At 35.8% G+C, this 25,045-nt stretch overlaps 1 protein-coding gene across 5 annotated transcripts in view; it reads right to left on the minus strand.

Annotated features, from left to right (window-relative positions):
• Window positions 1-25,045, minus strand: part of EYA4 (EYA transcriptional coactivator and phosphatase 4) — a 223,985-nt gene that overhangs the window by 50,500 nt on the left and 148,440 nt on the right. For all 5 annotated transcript variants that reach the window (XM_084889506.1, XM_084889507.1, XM_084889504.1 and 2 more), the window contains exons 4-5: window positions 9,693-9,817; window positions 1,554-1,646 (exon numbers count right to left, since the gene is read on the minus strand). In XM_084889506.1, coding sequence (XP_084745632.1) covers window positions 1,554-1,646; window positions 9,693-9,817 — 218 coding nt within the window. The remainder of the gene's footprint in view (window positions 1-1,553; window positions 1,647-9,692; window positions 9,818-25,045) is intronic.

Here is a 25,045-nt window from a genome sequence, read left to right on the forward strand (position 1 = left end):
CTTAAAAGAAAACAGAGAAACTTTGTTAAAAAAAAAAAAGTGTTTGTGTTAGTGTGTGTGTGTGTGTGTGTGTGTTATTTCCCCCCCCCCCATGTTTATATTTTCCTATGGGTATTACAGAAAGACTCCTGAATAGTCCAGAATACTGTTCTAGACTATTTATAGCAGTTTTGATTGTCTGGTCCTTACCACTCTTAACTTCTCAGTGCCTTAGTATTCTTACCAATAAAATGAATCATAGATCTCTAAAATTCCTTCTGGAGCTAACATTCTATAAGTTTGTCATTCAGCTTTCAATTAACTTGTGATATGCTATTTAACTATGTATGTCATCAATTATAATTCCATTCCTTTCCTGAAAAATATGTTCATATGCATTTACTTTGTAGAAAGTTTACCAGGGTTATAATGAGTAGTAAAAAATGCTAGAGTTAGTTGGTACCTATTTAGCTCCTGGGTGGCAAGTGAATTGCTAGAAACAATATAGATGAACACATATGAATCTTTATTATTTCTTTCTGTTTGGAGTACTAATATTTATGTAAATATAAGACAAGCACTCCCAATCAGTGTGAACACAGGAAATGGGATCATCTTTATCTTAAAAATCAAATATATGCTATAATGACATTATTCTCAAGGTTATATCTCAATGCTTTACACGAAGCTTACCACATGAAATCCCTGTCCATGAGAACATGGAAAAATGTAAAATAAAACAGAATAACAGAACAAAGATTTAATTACCACAAATACTTTTCCAGGTTTAATGTTCATCTTTCTGCTAGCTATACACATTCCTCCTCACATTAAAAAAAAGAAAAAAGAAAAAAAAAAGAATCCTTTCACCGGATAATAAACCAAACAAAATATTGTAACTTTAACTAAGTCAACTTTGTGCGTGTCCTCTGTGCCCACCTGGGAGTTATCAGGTATTGGTATTTAAAAGGATTGATGTTTAAAGACACACCATTGTTCTCTTTGAAGCATTTGAATGAAAGTAGTGCTCTCAGAGGCTGGTTCTAATGCAACCCGCATGTGCTCTCCTGCAGCCCATTAACCTTTAATACTTGTCACTCAGCTGCTTGCATGGGAGGATTTTTTTTTTTTAAACCCAGAGAGGAAACAAGGTTATTTAGAAGGAATCAAATGGATAGTTTTACATCTCGAATGTTGGAGGAAAGGCAGTTTTTATGTCGTTTGAATGGGCAAGTTGATGGGATAAAGTCAACTATTACAACCTAATTATTAAATTAAACACGGTATAAAATAATTATGAAGGAAGCCAGACCTGCTTAGTTCTGATAAGAAAGTCAAGGGGGATTGTTTTGCTGTCAACTAAAAAAAAAATGTAGCAAGATGATTCCAAATATAATTTCTAAAAATGCATAGTTTTATGACCATCAGTTCTCAAAAAAGTTAATGTATTGCTAAATGTATTAAAAAAAAACAAACCTACGTTCTAACAGCCTTGGTGTTTACGCTGCTCATCCACTAGGAGAACTGTGTGTACCCCAATGTGTACGTAACAACACACGAGCTTAAGGCTTTACCTGACCCAGTAAAAGTGTCAAGCGCTCCATCTCCAGTCGTGGTTGTGGTTTCACTGCTGTTCAAAGGCTCTGTTTTGACTGCAAGGAGAGACACTATGTAGAAGAATAAGTACATGTGAGTTTTATTTCTAAATTGATATCAAAGATGCTGACTGTTCTACTAGTGGTTTTTCTAGCTACCATGGGCATGCAAGAGAGAACTTGAGAAAGTCGATGAGAGTTTTGTTAATTTAGCTTCTAAATGGACATGCATTTGGAGAGAACTTAATAGCAAATTCCTCTGGCCAAACCAGTTCTCTTGAATCTGGCTTTTCAGGGCAGTCCACCTTATGAAGTTGAAACAGCAGTATACATATTTGCATTTTTAACTCACCTAAAGCACACTCTGACATTATAGTCAAAAGACAGAAAAAAGGAACCATCGGTCAGTCTTCAGAACATTTAATACAAAACGCAATAATGAGATGTACTAGTTTATATTTTATTCTCCTCAAGAAGATATTTTTTTAAAAAATAATTGCATAAGAGTACAATGGAAGCATACTGAAATATAGAAACCATGGGTATACTCATGTGATGGGTGAAAAGTGAGGCACTCAAATTTTTTGCTCTTAGAAAAGACTAAAGAGGTGTTGATTTTTTTTATTTTAATGGCATAATGATTTTTAATGAATTATAGGGCAAAACATAGAATAAAAGATGATTTCTACAGCAATCAGTGTATCTTTTGAAAACTCTTTATGTTATTTCTTCTTTGAGGTGGTATATTTTGGCAAAATCCTCACTTGGCAATGATGCATCTTGGCACACATAATTGTCATTATTTAGATGTGAGTCGGGGGAGGGAGGCAGTGGAAAAGCCTCTACTGATTTTGTCACACCATATTTTCCCTCTGTGGGCGGAGCTCTGCTACATATACCACAGCAGCAAGGGAATACACTGAATTATTTTCTACTTAACACCTCTTACGTTTCCTGGAATGATGCACTTAAATAACTTAGAACCAAGCAGAAAACTAGAAAGAAGAAGGCTGAAGGCTAGCCAACCACGAACAAATATGACAAAAAGAATGGTGGGTCAGAACATACCCACCAACCAAAGAAGTCAGTTCGTTAAGCTGTTAGAAAAACAATTAGTGGAGAAACATGCAGTCATGATTACGCTCTCTTTCCACAGGAACAGAACTCACTGGACCCTCCCTTAGCAAGCTCTAAAGTTATTTTACTATTCATCATTCAATAACGTCCTGAAGGTTTGCTGGATGATTCTAAGAGGTTGGAAAGGGGGAGTAAAGAAACTTGTCCTACTTCTCCTAGCAAAAGGGAAATTTAAGGTCCACCTTTTTTTCAATAGCAACATCGTTTGAGGAGGAGTATCTCATTATTTGTATAATGATAAGTAATATATTGAGGTTACTACTTTTTAGTAGTAACTTGAAAGGTAGTTCCTATTATGCTTATAGCTGATCACGAATGAAATTTACCACCACAAAATTATTTGCTACTATGTAATTATTTATGGAGAGGTTATTATGTGCTAGATTATTCATATTTAACTATTCCTTAAACCAACTTTGATCAATGCAAACTACTATATGCAATTTACACAGGAGGAAACTAATGTTTGGGTGAGCTGATGGGCCTGTTCCGTTGCAGGTGATATCAAGCTAAAACCCATATGCAGGTCTTTAGCGCCAAATCAATGACCTTTCCACCATAACAGACTCTCTTCAGGTATGGAAATGGTTTACATTCATGACAGTGACTCTTCATGATGGCTCAGAAAGTGGTAAGAATGGGCTATTTTTTAGATGGAGCAATTAGGCACACTTTGATAATAATGAAAGCTCCAAAGTGTGGGAATAGCTAATACTGTTTGTTTTCCATTTCTTCCTCATGAAATATTGATATTTTAAAGGACAACAAGAAGTAGTTTCAAGAAGTTTGAAAGCAGATGACAACACATACTTAAAAGGTACTTAATACATTCCAGGTGCTCTTGCTGTGCTTTATAGATATTAACTCATTTACTCCCCGTGACAATCATATGAGGTAGGTGATACTATCATTTTCATTTCTCAGATGAGGGAACAAAGAGGCACAAAGAGGTTAAATAGCTTGTCTATAGTCACAGAGCTAGTGAGTGCTAGAATTTGAGACCAGGGTGGTACAGTTTCAGAATCCAAACTCTCAACCATACTGCCTTTGCAGGCTGTACTAACTAACCAAGAATTCCTTTCATCTATGTCTGTATAAAGATGATCTAGAAGGGTGTAAAGGTTCTCTGTGATGCAATGTCCACATTTCACTCCTGATATTTATGACAAAAACACCATCCAAAGCCTTCAAAACTAAAACAAGAGAAAATTTCTTGGAACTTCCAAATTCAAAGTGTGGTCAAATTCCTACTTAAACACATCTAAATCTATGAACACTATTTGTAAAGTGCACTTGTAAATGCTTAATAGTAAATTATGATTTTGATTTCAAAAATAGTAATTATATTTTGATGTTGTAGATTAATGAGTCCTGCAGTTTTCTACATGCTCAAAATAAGGGTCTATTTCCATAAAAATAAAATGAAAAAAAAACTATATATGGTACTTTGCACAGAAGAAATACTTTAATTGCCTGGTCCCCCTGCCCACTAATAATCCACTTATGATTCGTTTTTAATAAATCCAAATCATTTTTAAAAGGGTCAAGTTAATTTTATTGTTTTGAAATGACTGACTTTTCACCTTTAAAATAATCTACAGATTTAATCAAGATTGTATGTGATTACTGCCAGGTGTTAGCTATGTCTACTAAACCAATGATTTCCTCCCTTCACATCCCAACCTTTATCCATATCCTCATACACATATTTTCAAATTAAATCTTGTCCCTGCAGTTTATCTTGAGTATTCAAGTACAGCATATTTTTTGGAGAAAGTCTGACTTATTATCATAATAGCATTCACGTCCATTTGTTGCAATAGCGCACTTAATCCTTAAAAGAGCTGACCCAGTAATTTACATTTTATATTTAAGTGTCCACTTAAAAGAGTGTATATCTACATATATAATTCCAAATACACTTCTTGCTGAATCACAAAATTAAACATAGCAACTTTGACCCTTTAGGTTCTACAAAGAATTTCAGGAGGATTTAGATCAGGAGGGAGACAATTCATACCACAGGGGAACAATAAGTATTGCCTGCCAGTTTTAATAATTGCTACAGCCTATGGTTTATGTTTGTCTAAATCAATATATTTATTCAAAAACCTATGAGCTCCAAGTATCTTTTGGTCTTAAGTATTGAAAAATAATTTGATGAAGCAATTTAGGGTTCTCATTCCAAAAAGCAAATGTAAAAAGGACCCTACTGCACATGTATATAATATTTAGAAATAAATTAATTACATGTGATTCACTCACTGATATATTAAATATTTTGGATGATTCTTTTTTATGCTATGTAGATTCTAATATACAGGGATGGGTAAAAGTAGGTTGATATATAATAATTATAATAAATAATACAATCATTAATTAATAAATAATAATACAAGAATAAACTGTTACACGAACTCACAACTGTAAACCTACTTTTGCCTACCCCTTTATAGAAAATGCCATAAATCTGATCACAATGGCTGATTTTGGTTTCCTCAAATTGCTCCGAAGCATTTTCTAAATTTCCATGTAGAATAGAATAGTACCTCCCTCTACTGATTAGGCAACCCACAGGTTGAGAACCCCTAGCAGGGTCACCTAAGACCATCGGAAAACACAGATATTCACATTACGATTCATAACAGTAGCAAAATTACAGTTATGAAGTAGAAACGAAAATAATTTTATGGTTGGGGGTCACCACAACATGAGGAACTGTATTAAAGGGTCACAACATTAAAAAGGTTGAGAATCACTGCTGTATAGAAAGTTTACTGATCCCTGATCTATATGCTAAGGTATGATTGCATTTATTCTATTTTTAATAATAGTTTTATATTTTAACAATTTTATAAGAGACAAAAATTTGAAAGGAAAATTTAGATACCAATATAAATATGCAGATGAAATTAGGATTAAGGTGATAAAACATTTTAAATTAAAGTAATAGTGTAATATATTGAAACAGCAGCAATGTAATATGGTAGGTTAAGGTAATACTATCAACTCATTGATATTAGTATAAAATATATAACTAAATTTATCTTTTTGAAAATCTCAAAATTAATGGAAAGTTCTTAAAAACACCCTAAATTAGCTTTTTTCTTTTTTATTATAATAATTTTATGCAATGATCCAATACCAACAATAAAACCCAGGATTAAAAATAAAATAATTTACTGTCAATGGGAGAGATTATGCACCAAATGCTTAGTTTGTATTATAAACAGCCAACATAAAAAGTCATTAAACCTCATCAAAAATTTCATATCAATATGCCACCAAGACTATGTCATTAATAATCAAAGTATAATCTCGCTAATCAAAGTATAATCTCACTAAAGATTTGCCTTCTGTGGTCAATTTACATATTGTAAATTCAGAAGAATTTATTATCTGACCAAACATTGGAGGATATGTTAACATAATGCATGTTTTATTTTCCTTAAGAATTTATTGCCAGCTCAGGTGGCATGGCTCAGTGGTTGAGCACTGACTTATAAACCAGAAGGTCTCAGTTCAATACCCAGTTAGAGCACATGCCCCAGTTGTGGGCTTGATCCCTAGTGTGGGGAGTGCAGGAGGCAGCAGATCAATGATTCTCTCTCATCACTGATATTTCTATCTTTCTCCATCTCCCTCTTCCTCTCCCTTCCTCTTTGATGTCAATAAAAATATATTTATAAAAAGAATTTGCTGGCCAATTATTATTAAATTATTAATAAAAGAAGGAAATATTTTGACATTTATTATCAAGCAACTTACATTTGCCAGGGAAGTGCTATTAACCTTCTTTTATAGAAAAGAATTAAAGCTCAGAAAGGTTCAGTAACTTGTCCAAGGTGACACAGCTCATAAGTGTAGTGACAAGATTCAAATCACATCCTTCTGACACATAAGACCCTGTTCTTCCCAAATGGCCACATGACACTTAATATTAACAATACGAACCAGAAAACTTGAAGTGTAACACTCAGAAAAATGTTTCCAGTTAAGATTATAAGATTAGCAATGAATTACTAAATATTATTTATATATTTACTATTTAATATATTTACTATTATAAAAGTTGCCTGTGTTATATTAATACTACTGTAGAATAAAACATCAGCCAATGAGCTAGAAGTATTTTAAATCTTAAATGTTTTAAAAGTGATCAAATTTGCCGAAACTGGTTTGGCTCAGTGGATAGAGCATCAGCCTGCGACTGAAAAGTCCCAGGTTCGATTCTGGTCAAGGGCATGTACCTTGGTTGTGGGCACATCCCCAGTGGGGGTGTGCAAGAGGCAGCTGATCCATGAATCTCTCTCATTGATGTTTCTAACTCTCTATCCCTCTCTCTTCCTCTCTGAAAAATCAATAAAATATATTTAAAAAATAAAATAAAATGAAAATGATCAAATTTGGAATATTTTGTGACATGAAATTAATATAAAATTAAATTTCAGAGTCCATAAATAAAGTTTTATTGGAACCTAGTCACACTAATTCATCTATATACTGTCTATGGCTGTTTTGGGAATAGAGGCAATATGACCTACAAAGCCTAAAATATTTACTATCTTGCTCTTTATGAATAAAGACCTATGAAGAGAAACTAATTCAGGCAATATAAGTTTAACTATGAAAAGTATATTTTAAGTGTGAAATTGAAAAAAATTGAAATGAAAATTATAAATATAAAAGTAATGGGCATGATGGAGTATTCCTCATTCACTGGTCATATAATCTAATATAATTGAGATTTGGCAAGTCCAGAAAGATGTGCCTAGTCTAACTGCTTACTCATAATGCACATTTGTGATAGGTAGTGAATTCTGTTTAATCTTGAGTTGGGTGATTCTATCATAGTGCTGTGGTATTATATTTATTTTTAAATTTTGATAGTATGTTAACTTTTGATTTAGAAAAAAGGTTTGTTTATACTTTAATACATATTACCTATATGAATGTAGTAAATGTCTATAGTTCAAAATATTTTCAGACAATATTAATTTACAATTTTAAATATATAACTTTAATCACTGATGTTTTTTTAAATGATGGGATTTTAACTGTTAATGTTACTTTAATTGGAATATTTAATAAAGCCTCTAAAATAGCAAATACCTCTGCCATGCTAAAAAGTCAAAATAAATTAGAAGAAAAATATATAGGTTAAAAAGATAAATGAGTTTGTATGTACACACAATCTGTTTCAAATTCTCTGATTGACATGGATGTGGTGCTCCATTAGCCACTTAATAAATTGATGTGTAGTTAGAAGAACAATAGATGCATCATTTTTTGTAAAATTATGAAAAAAATAGAATACTGCTGATAATAAGAACTTGAGATGAGAATAGTAGTTGATATGAAAAATATAGCCAATAGTTATCAATAAACAACTAAAAGGCATGATCATTTCTTCTTTTCCTTTACAAGTATTGGACACAGAAAGAAAAAGGTGCAAACACAGAAACAGCAACGCAAAGCAAACCAGAGGGGCAAGTCCACACACCCAAACACATGCCGTGTACCATCATCTCTCATACTTGTTGCGGAAGAGGGGGTGTTGCAACTCAGCAACCAGTCTGCAGTGTTTAAAACAGTCATGTTGTCCCCTGAGAACAGGAACAGTATAAGGGTTCATTGTCTGAGTGCCTGCTCAGTGTACACGAATAGTTTTCAATGCTTGCACTGGTTTCTGACCTTTTCGCCAAAAATTATAACTGCATGGTATGACTTTTACATTTTAGTTGGTCAGGTCTGTTTTAGTTCCGTTAAATATATACACATGATGATTAGTGAATTCCAAGGTCTGCTTCCAGAATGCATGGTTTTTAGAAAATATTATTATTTGGACCATGCTAAGGTTTAAATATTAATGTTTTTACTCCAGAAGTCATCACTAAACAGTTTTATACATTTGCAATCCTATAATTAATTAGCCAAAACTATAGATGCATGTTTAGGGACAGGTAAACATTATAAACAAGAAAAATGTTAATTTACAAAGGGTTTGGTGTAAAACATTATTAAATACAGGCAAATTGCAATGCACACAACTTTACAAAGGAAATTTTAGGTTGCACAGTTCTAAAATAAATGAAAAGAGGTATATCAACTTCATAAATATTTATTGAAAATTTTAAAGAAAATATGATGTGGCAAATGCTGATATCTAATAATTTGAAGTTTATAAGTTAAAACAAATTTCTTGTAATTTCTCACTTACTGAATAAAATAACTAGATCTATAAAACTTGAAAATAATTGAATAATTTAAAATGCAACTTATGTGTATATCGATGTAGTCTATATATTGTGATGCAAAAATAAGATTATATTTTCTGGCAAATTAATGCATTTTATAAAAACAATAAGGCAGAATATTTGAAATAACTGTTATTGTTGTCATATGCTGTGTGTTAATTATGGGTTAATCAAATGAGGAGATATCTAGAAAAGTATTAAATTCCTATTTTTAAATACATGCTAGGTATTATTCTCTTAGTAAAGAAAATTGCAGCAGATACACCTTTTCTGTTTCCAAACTTACTTTTAAGGAAAACTACATTTTAAGAAAAAATTTTTGGTAGACTTTCTCTTTCTTATAATTCAAAATAAAATTATAAAATAATGTAATTTTTTTATTCTTTGTCTTCTTTTTTTGTAAGAACCTTTTGGCCACCTTTTCCACATTTTAGAAAAATATCCACAAGGGAAAATGCAAAAAAAGAAGCTTCACTAAAGGCCTTCAATGTTGCCCAAGGCTGTTTAGATGATTTTGAATGTTTCCAGTTTTAGAAGAGGAACAAAAATTTCAAGAAAATGAACAGAACAATAAATAATCCATTAACTATATATTCCTTTCATATAATGTTGATTGTGTTATTGCCAGTGAGATATTTACTTATTAGTAGACCCTAACATGAAATTGTGGCAAACATTAAAATGTGAAAATGTGCTTCGGGGGTCTTGAAGGTTGCACACTTACCTCCTGTCCCATTTGTGGTGACTGATGTGCTGCTGAGATTCGCTTTCTCCAGTTTGGAGCTACCAGGGGCATCACCACCTCCAACAAGAGGATGAGGACTCGCTAGGTCCTGCATTTCCATAGACCTATCAGAGCAGGAAGCAAGAGAGCAAAAGTTGAAATCTCAACAATTACTACCTTTTAAAAAAAATATGTTTCTATTGATTTCAGAGAAGAAGGACGAGGGAGGTGGAGAGAAATATCAACGATGGGAGCTAATCATAGATCAGCTGATTTCTCAGCAGAAAATTTACAGGCCTGAGGGAGTGGCAGGATATATTTCAAGTGCTAAAAAAAGAAACCTACAAACCTAGATTACTCTATCCATACAAGTGAACACTAAAGGATTTCATCACTATTAAACTGAAATATAAGAAATATTTCTATTACAAGAAATATTGAAGTTTCTTCTTCAGGCAGAAAATAAATAGCCATAAGCAGAAATAAAATATGTGAAAGAAAAAAAAATCACTAGAAAAAGTGATTAGAAAAAGCAAACATATAATAAACAATGAATCAGACACTTAAAAAGATTATATGGTCTGGCTGGTGTTGTTCAAAGGTTGAGAACTGACCCATAAACTAGGAGGTCACTAGTTTGATTTCCAGTCAAGGCAATATCTCTGGGTTGTGGGCTCAAACCCTAGAATGGGAGTGCAGAAGGCAGGTGATTAATGATATTTCTCTCTCACTGATGTTTCTATCTCTCTATTCCTCTCACTTTCTCTCTCTCTAAAAATCAATAAAAAACATTTAAAAAAAAACAATATGAAGTTTAAAAGACAAAAAATAGCAAAACCAACTATAACTACAATAAGTAGTTAGGGAATTTACAAAACAAAAATTTCTAAAACATGATGAGCCAAACTGAAGTGCTTTAGAATGTGTTTGAACTTAAAATGTCTATCTGCTTAAAATATACAACAAAATATACAGATCAATATATATGAACCTCATAGTAACTATAAATAAAAACCTACAAAAGATACACAAAAATTAAAGAGAAAGAAATACAAAGAAAACAACTATATAAATAATAAAAAATAATTAACAAAATGGCAAAAAGACCATACCTATTTGTAGTTTAAAAACAAATGGACTAAAATGCTCTGATCAAAAAGCATATGATAAATTAATGGATAAAAACAAAACAAACAAACAAACAAACAAAAAATAAGCAAGACCCACCCTTCTACTGCATACACAAGACTCACTTCAGATCAAACGAAAGACACATACTGAAAATGAAGATATGGAAAATATACTCCACATAAATACAAATGAAAAGAAAGCTGGAATAGCAATACTCATATCAGACAAGTTGGACATTAAAACAAAGACATAAAAAGAGACAAAAAGAAGACTATTACATATAATCAAAGGGTCAAAAGATATAATATTCATAAATATCTATGCACCCAATATAGGAGGACTAAATATACAAGGCAAATATTAACAGACATAAAGAGAGAAATTGAAATTTTTACAATAACAGTAGGAGACTTTAACACCCACATTATATATAATGAAAGGCCAGGGACCATAAGCATAATGACTGGAACAACCGCTTGACCAGTCTCCATGAGGTGCATTGACCACCTCTTGGTCCCCTCCCCCTCGCCCCCATGAGTAGAGGGTCATGGTGGCGGGCAGGGTGCTCATGGCTCATGGTGACAGGTGGTGGACAGGGTGGTGAGTGGTGGCAAGCAGAGGTGAGTTATGTGTGCATGATTTCATGCACTGGGCTTCTATAATAGTACAATAAGAAATAGAAAATCCAGGCAAAAATTCAATATGAAAACAATGACCTTAAACATCATATGAGAAGATGCTCAACATTATTAATCATCAGGAAAATGCAAATCAAAAGTACAGTGAGATATGTCAGAATGGCTATTATTAAAAGTCAACAAATAGGTGTAAGAATGTGGAGTAAAGGGAACTCTAGTGCACAGTTGGTGTGATTGTAAAATTGTTGCAGCCACTCTGGAAGGCAGTAAAAAGGTTCATCAAGCAATTAAAAATAGGACTACTGTACAATTCAGAAATGCCAATTTTGACTTTTTACCAGGAGGAAACAAAATGCTAATTCGGCCCTAGCCAATTTGGCTCAATGGACAGAGTGTTGGCCTATGGACCAAAGGGTCCCCAGTTGGATTCTGGTCAAGGGCATGTAGTGGGTTGCAGGCTGTTCCCTGGCCTGGGCCCTGGTTCGGGCTCATACAGGAGGCAGCCAATTGATGTGTTTCTTTCACATCTATGTTTTTCTGTCTTTCCCTCTCTCTCCTACTCTCTCTAAAAATCAGTGGGAAAATATCCTTGGATGAGGATTAAAACAAACAAACAAACCAATTCAAATATATAAAAGCACCCCTAGTTCACTGCAGCATCACTTATAATAGGCAAGAAATGAAAGCCACCTAGATGTCCAACCATAGATTAATTGATAAAGAAGTGGTACCTATATACAATGGAATATGACTCAGCCATAAAAATGTATAGAATTTTATCATCTGCAACAACAATATAGATGGGCCTAGAGGTATGGTCCAGAGTGAAATAAGTCAGACAGAAAAAGACAAATACCATATAATTTCACTTATACATGTAATCTAAAAAAGAAAACAAAACATAAACAATCTCAGTGATGCAAAAAATGAACTGATCATTGCCATAGGGATGCAGATTGGGGAAGAGGAGTAAAAAATGTAAAGAGTTGAATAACAGAGACAAAATTCTAGTTATAAAATACATAAACCACAGGGGTGTAGTATACAACAGAGAGAATATAGTCAATAATATAACAGTAACTTTGATCAATAGACTTATTATGGTGTTCACATCATAAGGTATATAAATGTCAAAGCACTATATTGTACACCTGAAACTAATACAGTATTATATGCTTTAATTTTAAAAAATTAAAAAATTAAAAAATTCTTTTAAACAAATCTCCTGAGAGGTGTGTGCTTTATTGAGTAACTATATGGGTTGGAAATCACGAACACAAATATAAGTCTATGATCTACTACCTAGAAAAAGTTATTGGGTTTGTGTGTAGATGGTTTTCCAAATATCTTCTCAGTTTATAGGGCTCACTAAACAACACCGAGTGTCTCCCATAGACAGGCATTCTTTACTCCCTTCCCTTTTATGCCAAGACATTCTGTATCTTTATGAGGTTACTCAACCCATTCACTTTGAGCGCAAGGAAGTTAGCACCTGCCACGAGGGATCAGAATGTGAAATGTGATGAGAGAGCCCTGTGATAAGGGCCTGACCTTAGCAAACAAAAATAAACCCTCCAAGAAAAAAAGATGAAGAAAAATGCCATAATATACAACATACAGTATTGTGTGGCTCTTAACACAAGCAATGAAAGTCTTGCTCCACAGGAAGCTGTGGCCGAGGCTGCGTGCGATTCACGAGCCACGATGCCAGAAGACGTCAGGGAACTCCCCCGTTGCCCCATCCGTATGACACTATAACATGATAGTCCCCATTTAAAAAAAGTCAACCAGCCATCTTAATGATAGGAACCTGGGCCCCACTTCTCATCTGGCGTAATACTTCATGGAGCAGGTCCAAACAATGCAGGGCCCTTGAAATCAGCAGGAGCTCAGCACTCTGGTCCCTGCCAAAGTGCAACATGAGAATTGGGGCTGGTATAAATATTCATTGGGAAGTTACGGCCAACCTCCTCGCGCTGTGTGCTTAGTGCAACTCAAAACTGCTCCACCTGGTCCCTTCTGGCTCCCTCATGTCTACCAGGGGCTGGCAGCTGGAAGGCAGGCTGAGCCTTACGTCTTTCAATGTGCTGTCGCACCAGAGGGGCAGGCAGGAGGGATGACAATGCATATGCTCAGATTCAATTACAGGACTGTCATTTTCCCAGGTGGGAGGCAACACTGACTGTAGAGAATTCAATGCTTCCGTCTGTGCAGGTCCCTTAGGAGATGACTGGTGGTTTGCAAATGCTGGCTGGGGGTGTGGAATAAAGCACTATGGTCGGCCCACATCACAAAACTCTTGGCGAAAAGTATCAAGCAAACTGAATAATTCGTTAGGTCTACATGCAATCTTTAGTTTTCTCTTGTTTTCCCAAGTAAAATCATTCTGTAACTTCTGCCTGCAAAATACGAACAGCTGCCCATAAGTTCTGAAATAAGGGGCCATGTAGCCTATATGATATAGGATGGAAGTTTTGAGATCTCTGTCAGAGGAATCTCATTGATTTACATGTGACAAAAATTAGAAGTGTCTCAACCATTACCATTTAAGGGGAACACACAAGGTTCTGAATTTAAAGCCTTGAACAGTTCCTAAAAGCTTGACAAAAATACATACAGAATAATCCTTTATTTATAATAAAATGGTCTACTGTAATTAATTTTAAAGACACTAATCTCAATCTGTTATAATTTGTTGGTGCTGAAGGGGGATGGTGGGCTTTATATTCTGCCTGCTACAAAGCAGGAGTCACTCAATACAAAAGTGAGGCTGCATGCAGAATAGTCAACTAGCATTAACTGGATTATCTCTCTACAAATAGTTACCATGCTAGAAATTACAAAAATGTTCTATTTTTAGTCCCCAATAAATGATTTGATGCCTCAGTGGACTATAACATTGAAGATGTCTCCTAAGCACAAACAACTAAAATATAAGTAAGATTATTCTTTGTTTTCAAATATTTCTGAATTCTTCCTTCTCTGTGCTATATTTCCCCCCTTTAAGTGATGAGCTCCCAAAGAGAGATTGACATGTTCATTAAGCTTATAGAACTAGTCACCAGAAGAGCTTTCATCAGAACTTGATTAGGAGACACTTAGACTTTAAAACATCAAATTGCTGTTTGTAAAACAACCCTTCTCACTACTTTTCCCTCCTAGCTGCTATATTATCATTATTCTTTCTTTCAAAACCCAGAATCTTTAAACTTGTGTTAAAGCTTCATATCCTCTTTCTTACCTCACAGAAACCCTATCTCCACTTCAATCAGTATCCATGAAGTCTATCTTGAGTTACCTTCTAGTTACTAATTTAATTGGCTTCTTTTGTTTTTTATTTCTTTAACTCTTACTTTGACTCTCTTTAGCCCCTGATAATGTTAATGACTTCTTAAACTTTCTTCCTCCTAGACTGACTTAATATTTCTATAGTGGCCCTAGCTGCCTGGTTATGCATTTTCCATTTTCCATTTCCTTCTACCCAAAGAATCATGATTTTTGTTTAGGTATTCATCTCTCGCCAACAAAGCTCAGCATCTCAAGAAAAACTAAATCCACCTTCAGCTCTGGGAGATGGAGGCCTAATTCCTCTCCCCAAGTTCGTGACTATTTCAGGAATCATTAGGTATCATATTTGTGCCAGTGGAACACAAGAAGGACTTTGTTGGAGACTAGTGGCAAGTTCTTCTCCACTCTTTTAGGAGAGCTTCCTGAGCCAAACTGCTTCTTCAGCCAGTTGTGAAGAGAGAATGTGTAGTTCTGATTTCCACAACTAGTTATTCTATTCCCAAAGAAACAGAATTAGGACAAATCCAAACAGTGGATGGCAGAGCAGAAGAAGACAAAGGAAGCTGGTTTCTTGAGGAGGCTATTGAGCTCCCTGATCAGCCACTACCCCGGCCATTCTACCTCTGGAATTCCAGTTATGTGGACCAATAAATTACCTTATTGTTTAAAGCTAAGTGAGTCAGCTTCTCTATTACTTGCACTTGAAACCATTTTCACTGATACAACTCCTCTTTCCTGGTTTCTTGACGTCACATCTGGCCGTTGAATTTCAGTCTTTATGTGTCATTCTTGTCCTCTTAACCTTTTGATGCCTGTAATCTGCGCCTCAGCCCTCATCTCATTTCACTCAGGTAAGCGCCCTTTTGGGGAATTTCCACACAAGCTTATGTCATCAACATTGTTGATCAATTCAAAATCCATCCTCATTCTCCTATATCTTTTAAGCAGTAGGTCTTATCTACAATTCTATATTACTCAGACCCTCAAATGTTTTCCACAGACTCTTCTAACATTGTAAGTCCACAGCAAAGCTCATCATCATTCCTTTCATACCCACTCATACTCTTATCTCTAACTATACTATGAAACTGGTCAATCAAATCAGGTCTGAAGCCCTCAATCTTAACAGAATTCATCAAATACTTTCAGTGCTTTTGCCTAAATAAATTTCAAAATATTCATTCCTTTTCATCCTCATCACTACTTAAATTAAGTCTTCATAGTTCATCACCTAAACTTTTCCTACCTGCTATGCTTCACTCAGACTCTTAGCAGCCAATTCTCTTTTAAATGCACACCAACAAGAAGATGCTCTATAACAGTATCTCAATAAATAAACAACTTTCTGGTTGCTGTTTTTTCTTTTCTTTTTTCCCCCCCTGCAAATCCTCCTTCAGAGAATAATAAGAATTATTTTTCTCAAATGTAACTGGGACTTTGTCACCCCCTTCTTAAATATTTAAGTTCAAAATTTAAATACTACATTTAGATAAATGAACACAGTGATTTGCTAGTCCTGTTATTCCACTTTAAAAAATCCATCAAGCCTGGCTGGTGTGGTTCAGTGGTTGAGTGTCAACCTATGAACCAGGAGGTTACAATTTGATTCTTGGTCAGGGCACATGCAAGGGTTATGGCCTTGATCCCCAAAAGGGTGTGTGTGTGAGGCAGCCAATCAATGATTCTCTTTCATCATTGATGTTTCTGTCTCTCTCTCCCTCTCCCTTCCTCTCTCTAAAATCAATAAAAATATGTTAAAAAATTACCTCTAAAATATCACATTGTTTAAAATTCAGAACTCACATTTATTCATATTTCCTTCAGTTTTTAAAAAATTGTTACTTATTGGTTTTGAGAGAGAGATCAATTTGCTATGCCACTCATCCATGCATTCATTGTTTGCTTCTTGTATGTGCCCTGACCAGGGATCAAACCCACAACTTTGGTGTATCAGGACCATGCTTTAACCAATAGAACTACCCAGCCAGGGCTCATAGTGCCTTTCTGAAGAAAAGAATATTTGAAACTCCATCATGTAGTAGACATTTTCATTCCTTTATTTATTTACTTATTTGACAAATATTTGGGTGCTTTCTAAGTCCTTAGTTTTTCTTTATGAACAAAACTAGAGGCTTGATGCATGAAATTCATGCAAGGGGCTTGGTCATCGCAGCCACAGCTGCTTGCCTAGGCCCTCACAGCCCTGACTTCATTCAGAAGGTTGTCTGGAAGTTTGTTTGGCTGTCTGATCTAATTAGCATATTATGCTTTTATTTTTATAGATGGACAAAAATTCTCTGCTTTTGTGGAGCTTATAGTCTTATGTGGAGTAGGGGAGAAGAATACAGTCCCTTGTATTTTAACTACTATTTACTTTGAAATATTTTGCAATGAGTTATCTTACCTATTTATAAGACTGTCTACAATGCAGTTAGAATCTGGGTGCTAAGAGATGAGAAACACCAACAGAGTCCATAGGAGATGTGGCTCGGTCACACTGGTGCAACTTCAGACAGACATAAATTATTAGCAGAATTCAGACAGATGGAGGTGAGAGGACAGGGTATTCTGGTGAGAGGATAAACTTGAGCCCTGGAACACAAGCTGGAATGAACATAGCTTGGCATGGGGAAGTGGGAAGAACAGGCTGGCGAGAATGGAGAATGTGTGTTGAGGAACAGAAAAAAGCTGGATTGCTAGAGTAGCTAGAGCTTTTTGAAAGCCAGGCAGTAGAATCTGAAAGGGGGGTAATGCAATTTAAGCAGTCTTACAGGAGATTAGCTAATCTGCATCAGTATGCTTTAGAAAAGAGGGAGAATTTAGTGGCATAGGCTGGTTAGGAAACTAAAGCAACAATTCAAACAGGAGATAGAGCAGTTTTTGACTAAAATGGTGATGAGAAGATTGAAAACAAGTGAAAAACATCAAACATATTTTAGCTGAAAAATTATAACTTGATCAGATATTTAAGTCATACATTAATCTATTCCTGTGCATTGAGCACCACAATTTGAGTTATCATATTTAGGGAGCATCCTCCATATTTATTGGGTACCTCCTTGGCAACTGCCATGGTACCAGTTACTAGAGTCAAAGGTAAAAGGGTCATGACCTGCACACTCTGTGACAATAGACATTGGTAGCACCGATGAGAAGTGACTAACTTTGCTGGGTTTTGTCTGAGTGTGTGTACAGGCGTGCAGAGGGACAAAGAAGGCTTCCAAACTGAGTTGAATCATTGTGCCTGGTCAGAATTGGTGACAGATTCCAGAAGATGGAAGGACAGGTGTATTCAAAGGCACAGAAGTGGGACAGAACATTGTGTTCAGGAACCCGCAAGTAGTTAAATATTTTTGCATCAGAAAGGTTAGGAGGCAGGTGGTGTAAAGCCTAGAGCCTCTTGATTTGTGCTGAGGACCCGGAATTGTAACCTGCAGGCAGGAGGAGCTAATGGAGACCTGGAAGCAATGCAGCAGCATGGTCAAAATGACATTTTAGAAAAGTACATGTGATGACCAGGTACTAGAAACTTCAAGAGGGAAAGGGAAAAAAGAGTCTGGGAGGCAGGATGGGAGAAACTGACATTCTGAGGAAGGAGATGGGTAGAGACCACACTAAAGCATGATAGGGGAAATGGACCAACACTTGTAGGAAGCTGAGGTACCAGAACCTGGAAACAGATTAGACATGAAGAGAGGGAGATTCAGTGACAGTTGAGGTTTTGAACTCAGCGGTTGGGTGAAGGACAGAACAAAAGACAAACAAAGGAGGAGACTTTTCAGTTAAAGACAAGTGATGGGCTGCTTTGAAGGATAGACTTCCAAGGAAGCAGTGCCGGATGCCCTGATATGTGGGTAAAAGACTATTACTGACTTCAGTTCAGTTCAACTGCTCCATGCTCTTTAACTTCTTAGGTTCACTTGCTTTGTATTCCTAATTAGCTCTCAGATCTGCCAACAGATACCTAGTGTTTCATCATATAATTATCACTGAACACCTATACATGCCAGACACTGTACTAGGCTCCGATTTACAGCAGGGATTATTTCATGTTCAATGTTTTGCATATGAGAAGATTTATGGATATACACATTGGGCAAAAGTAGATTTACAGTTGTGAGCATGCAAAACAGTTTATTCTTGTATTATTTATTAATTATTATATAATTTACCACATGAACAACTATAAACCTACTTGTGCCCCACTGTATGTATGTATATATATATATATATATATATATATATATATATTACCCTAAAAATGTTTAAATGGTCAGTTAATTCAGTAACTGGAATACACATGTCCATCAAGAGGTAAATGGACAAACTGTGGTACTGCCACCCAGTAGAATACTGCTCAGTAATGTAAAGGAATGACCCATTGAAAGATGCTTATGACACAGAGGATTCTGAAAATCAGTAGAAAGGGAGACCCATGGTTGCCAGGAAATGGGGATAAGGAGAGTGGAGAAAAGACAGAAATTGTTAAGAGGCAGAAAGAAACTTTGGGGATGATGGAAAAGTCTCTATTGATTATAGTGATGCTTCCATGGTGTAGCACATTTCAAAACATCAAATTGAATGCCTTAAATCTCTTTATAGAGCTATTTAAAAACAAAACTAACAGGCAGCTTTATGTGGTAGGTTATGCATTTAAATTTATTTGTATTTTTTTACATTTTAAATATAATGTTATAAAACCATTTTGCCTTTATAATAAGATGCATTTTAAAAATTATAAAAAGTATACTGGCCAGGTACTCAACTACTCTTCTAATAACTGGGGAGCTGCAACTTTTAAGGACAATGAAATACTATATCAAACCCACTTAGCAAATGTTATAAAATCATATAAAGTCAAGTACTAGCTAAATGTGGTAAGATGGGTAATTCCTACACTTCTATTGAGAATGTAAATTGGTACAGCTAATTAAGAAAGCAATACTGCAAATATCTAGTAAAGTTGAAAATGTATTTATATTACTATGATTGCAGAACCAGTTTTCAATTTTCCATCATTCCAGGATTTGGTGTCATTCTAAAGTACTGGCATATATTTATGTGTGTATATTTGTGTAAACATTGGTATTTCAGACTCTCCTAGATTTCTCCCCATCCTTCTCTCCTTTCCCTCTTCCTTCTCCTCTGATTTCTCACTGCAAACCCTCTAGTCATTTCATTACTCTTGGAAACCCCTTGCCTCTTAGTATCTTACTTTCTCTTCCCCATTCCCACCTCCCCATACATATTTATGCCCCCATCCCTCCTCTGAAAAAAAAAAAGAAAAAAGAAAAGGCTGAGCAGGAATCAGAAGTGCCACTTGAAAAACACACATCTCTCCTCTGAGTGGGAACTGTCAGTGGGCAAGGTGGCACTGGAGGAGCTGATGGAGGATGGGAGAAGAATATATAAGGTGGATAGGAAGAGGCCACAGTGTCAAGTAAACACACCAGGAAGGTACTGAAGCCCTTACAGGGCCAGCCAGGGTGGAGGTGGCAATCCCAAGGGCATTCTTGCTGGAGGTAACTAAGCACCCAGAAAACTGCAAAGCCAACAGTAGTAAGGGAACTAGTTTATAATTTTATAATTTATAGCCCTTAATTTTTAATTGAGATGCTTTAGATGTTTAGTGTCACAACATGTTTTATTGAGTTTGTACATCCTGAAATTTTAAAACACTATTACTAACATTTTTGTTACAGGGTAAATGCTGGCATGCTGATGTTGACATTTGTCAAAATAAAATTCCTCTTTCCTTTCAACTCTACAAAAAAGTTTTCCATATCATTGTTTGTAAGAGGAAACAATTAGACACATGTAAATGTCCATCTAGAAAAAATGCACGTGCACACACACATATGTATGTATAATAGAATATTATATAATTTCATAATCAATGAGCTAGAACTACATGTATTAATACAGATAAATATAAAGAATATAACCTTAAAGAGAAAAAAAAACAAGCCACAAAACTATGCATATTGTTTTATATTCGCATGGAGTTAAACATAGGCTAACAGATATTATAATTTTCTAAATTTATAAAGTATTGTGCATTCATCAGAATAATAACTTCTAAATTCAAGATAGTACTTTTCTGAAGTAGAAAGGAGACAGGTATCTCAGAGGAGTACACAAGGTCCTTCAGAACTGTCTGTAGTGTTTATTTTATGATCCAAAGTGATATGAACTGATGTCAAGATCTCATCTAGATAGAAGGTGGGTACTAATGTTTACAAGTGAATAAAAAAAAATAAAAGTTTTGTTTCCTTTCAAACCAAAAGGAGTAGTAACAAAAACCACGTAGACATAGGACACCTCCAAACAGCCATTATAATAAAAAATAGCGAGCTGATCAGTTTCAACAGAGGTAATCAGGCTGACAAATTTCCCTTCCAAATTCACAGCCCATCTCTGATTTTATGAATAATAGGAATATATTCTGATTAAGCTGATCATGTAAAGAGTTTGGCTCTTAGTAATGTGAAGGTTCTTACAGGAAAACATATAAAGCTGAGCTGCTCTTATTTGAATTCAGCTTTAAGCAAAAACAATAAACATGGTTTCAATCCCTTCCCATTATTTGATGCCCAAATTCAATAAGCTCTGAACTCTGCAATTCAATTCCTCTCAGCGTCACCTCCAAGGGAGGTAGAGATTTGGGACTCCCACAGAAAGACTGCCTAAACACAAAGACACTAAAGAACCTCTAGGCTGCTCTTGAGGACCCATGCAAAATAAAAGCTATTGTAACCAAATCAATGTTAGGCATGTGGAATAAATTCAAAACATTATGGCTTGTCGCAAGCTCACTGTATTAAACCTCATCCTAAATGAGATGTTACTTGATTTATTTAGATTCCTTGGCATGTTTGGGTTCATGTGTTGGCAGTGGGAGCAGCTCTTCTTCCTGAGAATTCTTGGATGGAAGAGCTGAGCTAATCTGAATGACATTTATTTTGGAATAGACTCCAGGTGCATTTATATGTAATAAGCATGTGGTAGGAACAGCAGTAGTTCTTTCTGCTGAGCACATCTGCCCAGGGGGAAAAGCAGGGGCTCACTTTGACCTGCCTCTAGCATGACTGGGCTGTCTCTCCCCTTGTCCTCTCTGGAGAGGAGGTGTGTCTAACAGGGAGCCAAGTGGAGGGGAAAAGGAAGCAAGGTTTTTGTTTTTTTTTTTAAAGGCGTCTGCATCTCCTTATCTGCAGAGAAACCTGACTTGGAGGGCAGGCTGTAGTCACAGGAGTAAGTGAGAAGAAAAGTGAGCCAGATAAAAAGGCTATTAAATAGTGGCCTATTCTGTGTCAAGTGTGCGGCTCTTTCTTGAATGAACTGCAGAGCCTACTCGTTTTGCATCGAATTGAGTGTCAGAGTTTAGAGAGCCGCTTGTCAGATTCCACAGGCTCATGCCATCCCTAGCATTAACCCTAGCAGATTATGCATAGCTCAAACTGCAAGCACGCAGGAGGGTTAGCTTCTCAGCCCACAGTCACCTACAGGGACACAAGTTTGGCAGCGCTGGTTTTTCCCATGCTTACACAAGTGCTGACGTTCTCAATGTCATCGAGGTCATCCCTCCTTCAAACATTGTTTTAACAAATGGTCAACTCAAGAACCTGCTTTTAGAGTTCTATTTTAAAAGTCCAAGTGGCCTGGCAGGAAGAATGGCATGTCTGGAAGGCCTGGGCTCTAGGCCTAGCCCTGCTCTTTCCCAGAGGCATGACATGATGGAGACTCAACTGAGTCTTCATGTGTAGAATCAGGAAGGTAACTTCATTCTGCCTACCAAGGAAGGTGGAGTAAAGATGATAGAGCATAGGTTTGGGAAGTTTCTTTTAAATTTGTAACTTCTATTCAAATGCAAGATATTATTTGTCATAATGGCAAAAATAATCATCAGAAGAGATGTAAACTTATGTTTACAAAGTACCCCTTCTTTCTAAAGTTTTTATTTAACACTGGGATGATCATAAATATACTATCAGCTGTGACTATGAGGGATGCTGAGTCCATGTTCATGCACTTCCTAAGGAAAATTAATGCATGAATTTATGCATGAATTTATGGCCACCCCCCCCCCCAAAAAAAAGAATGTCTCTTAAATTATGGACAATTCCTACACACTAAGTTATGAGTGATTTTTTTGGTAAAGTTCCAGGGAGGAGAACTACAGATCATACCAGAGCTTTCCTTCGCAGTTACCCGCCCAGATACAACCCCACAGCTTTTCTCCTATGACAGCTCACCTCAGAATGTATTCCCAGTGTTTATATTTATGCTATTTCCCCCACTTACACACTACACAGGACCCCGAGTGGAAATAATAACATGAAACAACCTTTCTGATTTCTCAGATATGAGACATTTCATTCATTCATTCAAAGTCTTTTACGATGCCCACTTTGTGGTAGGCACTCTAAAAGCAAGATGAAGAAGATATGCTTGTCCTGCTTAATGAGATCCCACCTATTCAGACTGTCATGGCTCATACACTGTTGGAATATACTGTGCTCCTTTCCAGTGTACCAAATCCTCTCGTTTTGGGCAGTAAGATGTTCGAGTCTTCTCTTCCCATGGGGGGGGGGGTGCGGGGGGGTGAGTTGTCCTAGAAGAAACAGTATTTGTGGTGTTGCTTTTCATGTCATAGTTATTTTCATATAGGGTGAGATTATTTCATTCCCTAACAAATAACTTATCTGAAATCTTCATCTGAGGCACATTTAGAGGATGGCAAGTTTTGTGAGCTAGAATTCATTTCCTTCAAGAGTTTAGTTAGGAAGGCAAAGCATAACAATAACACATGAAAAGACAATAACAGCAAGATATTGTGAAGGAAGGCACAGCAATGACATACAGATAATGTGTGTTCTGGGGGTCCCAAGACATAAGGCTAGGGATACGTCACAAAGGAGAAACTTTGATACATCACTAAGGACTTGCAATGGGAAATTAGTCAAATGCAAATGAAATGTTTCCATTGTGATATAGGACCAACAACATTCAGGGAAGCACATGCCCTAACTGTCGGGTTTAAGCGATCAGACTCTCAAACCTCAGAGGGAAAGTAAGGGAGGATGGGGGTAAGGGGAAGAGATCAACCAAAGGACTTGTGTGCATACATATGGGCCTAGCCAGTGGCCATGGACAACGGGGCGGGTGGAGGGCATATCTAGGGAGGGGTTTGGGATGGGAATGGGGGAATTAGGACAATTATGTGAGACCATAATCAATTAAAAAAAAAAAAAAAAAAGCAGGGTGACATTCCCTAACTGTTGAGTGTAAAGCAGGGTGGCATACTGGTTCATGAGTTTATGTAAATGGAAATCATACTACTGGGCATTTATCTCTCCCAGTCTCTATCCCTTCTCCTTCATTTGTAAGCTACTGAAGTCACATCAGGAATTAAAGAATCCAAGGAACTGCAGGAAGGAATCTTGAAACACTACTGCATAATTCCACCCTCTATAACAAAAAGGAAAGTTTATCCCATGCCCTATAAGTGGATGTAATTAGACAGTGTAACAGTGGCCCAGAGACAAGAGAGAAAAAACAGAGAATTATATCACTCTATTTACATTTATCATCACAAGGAACAGAATGCCACGACAGTCTTCACCAGTTTAGAAATTATTGCTCATAGTTTCTCTATTTTCATATTTCAAAGAACAAATTATATAATATTCTAACCTGAAAATGCCAACATTATAAACTTTATAAAATCATAATCTATCATTAGACCTATGATTATTATAAAATTGGTTAATCTACTTATAGAGATTAGTTTCACCCTTTACACAGTTAATCTGTCTAAAATAAAAAGTACTATGTTAAACAAAAATTTAAATTCATGTTTCAGACTTTATACAACATACCTGTGTACTCTTATCAATTTTGAAAGGTATATTTGAAATTTATTGGGAATAAGCATGAGTAGTTTATATTTCTGTGTGTATATACAATGTATGTGCATTTATGTAACTGTGAATATATTTCAATGTTAAATTCCACAGTTAAAAAAAGCCCACAGTATTATGGCAATAATAACTTTCATTAATCATGCATTTAACAAATATTCTTAAGCAATTAGCATATGCCAGGTGTTTGCTGGACACTGTGGGAGAAGAGGTTTGTGAGACATCTAAGAGTCTAGCACACACATAACAAAGCCCAGAGCTGTCACATCTTCTGTGTGAAAAATGTGAGCTATTACTCCAGCAGAGACTTGCAATCAAACTCCCAGAATGCAGTCAATCATGACATGAACTTTACAGATTTTTGCTAGTTAGTACA

Source organism: Pipistrellus hanaki, assembly GCF_964339955.1.
Source record: "Pipistrellus hanaki genome assembly, chromosome: 7".
NCBI classification, from domain to species: Eukaryota; Metazoa; Chordata; class Mammalia; order Chiroptera; family Vespertilionidae; genus Pipistrellus; species Pipistrellus hanaki.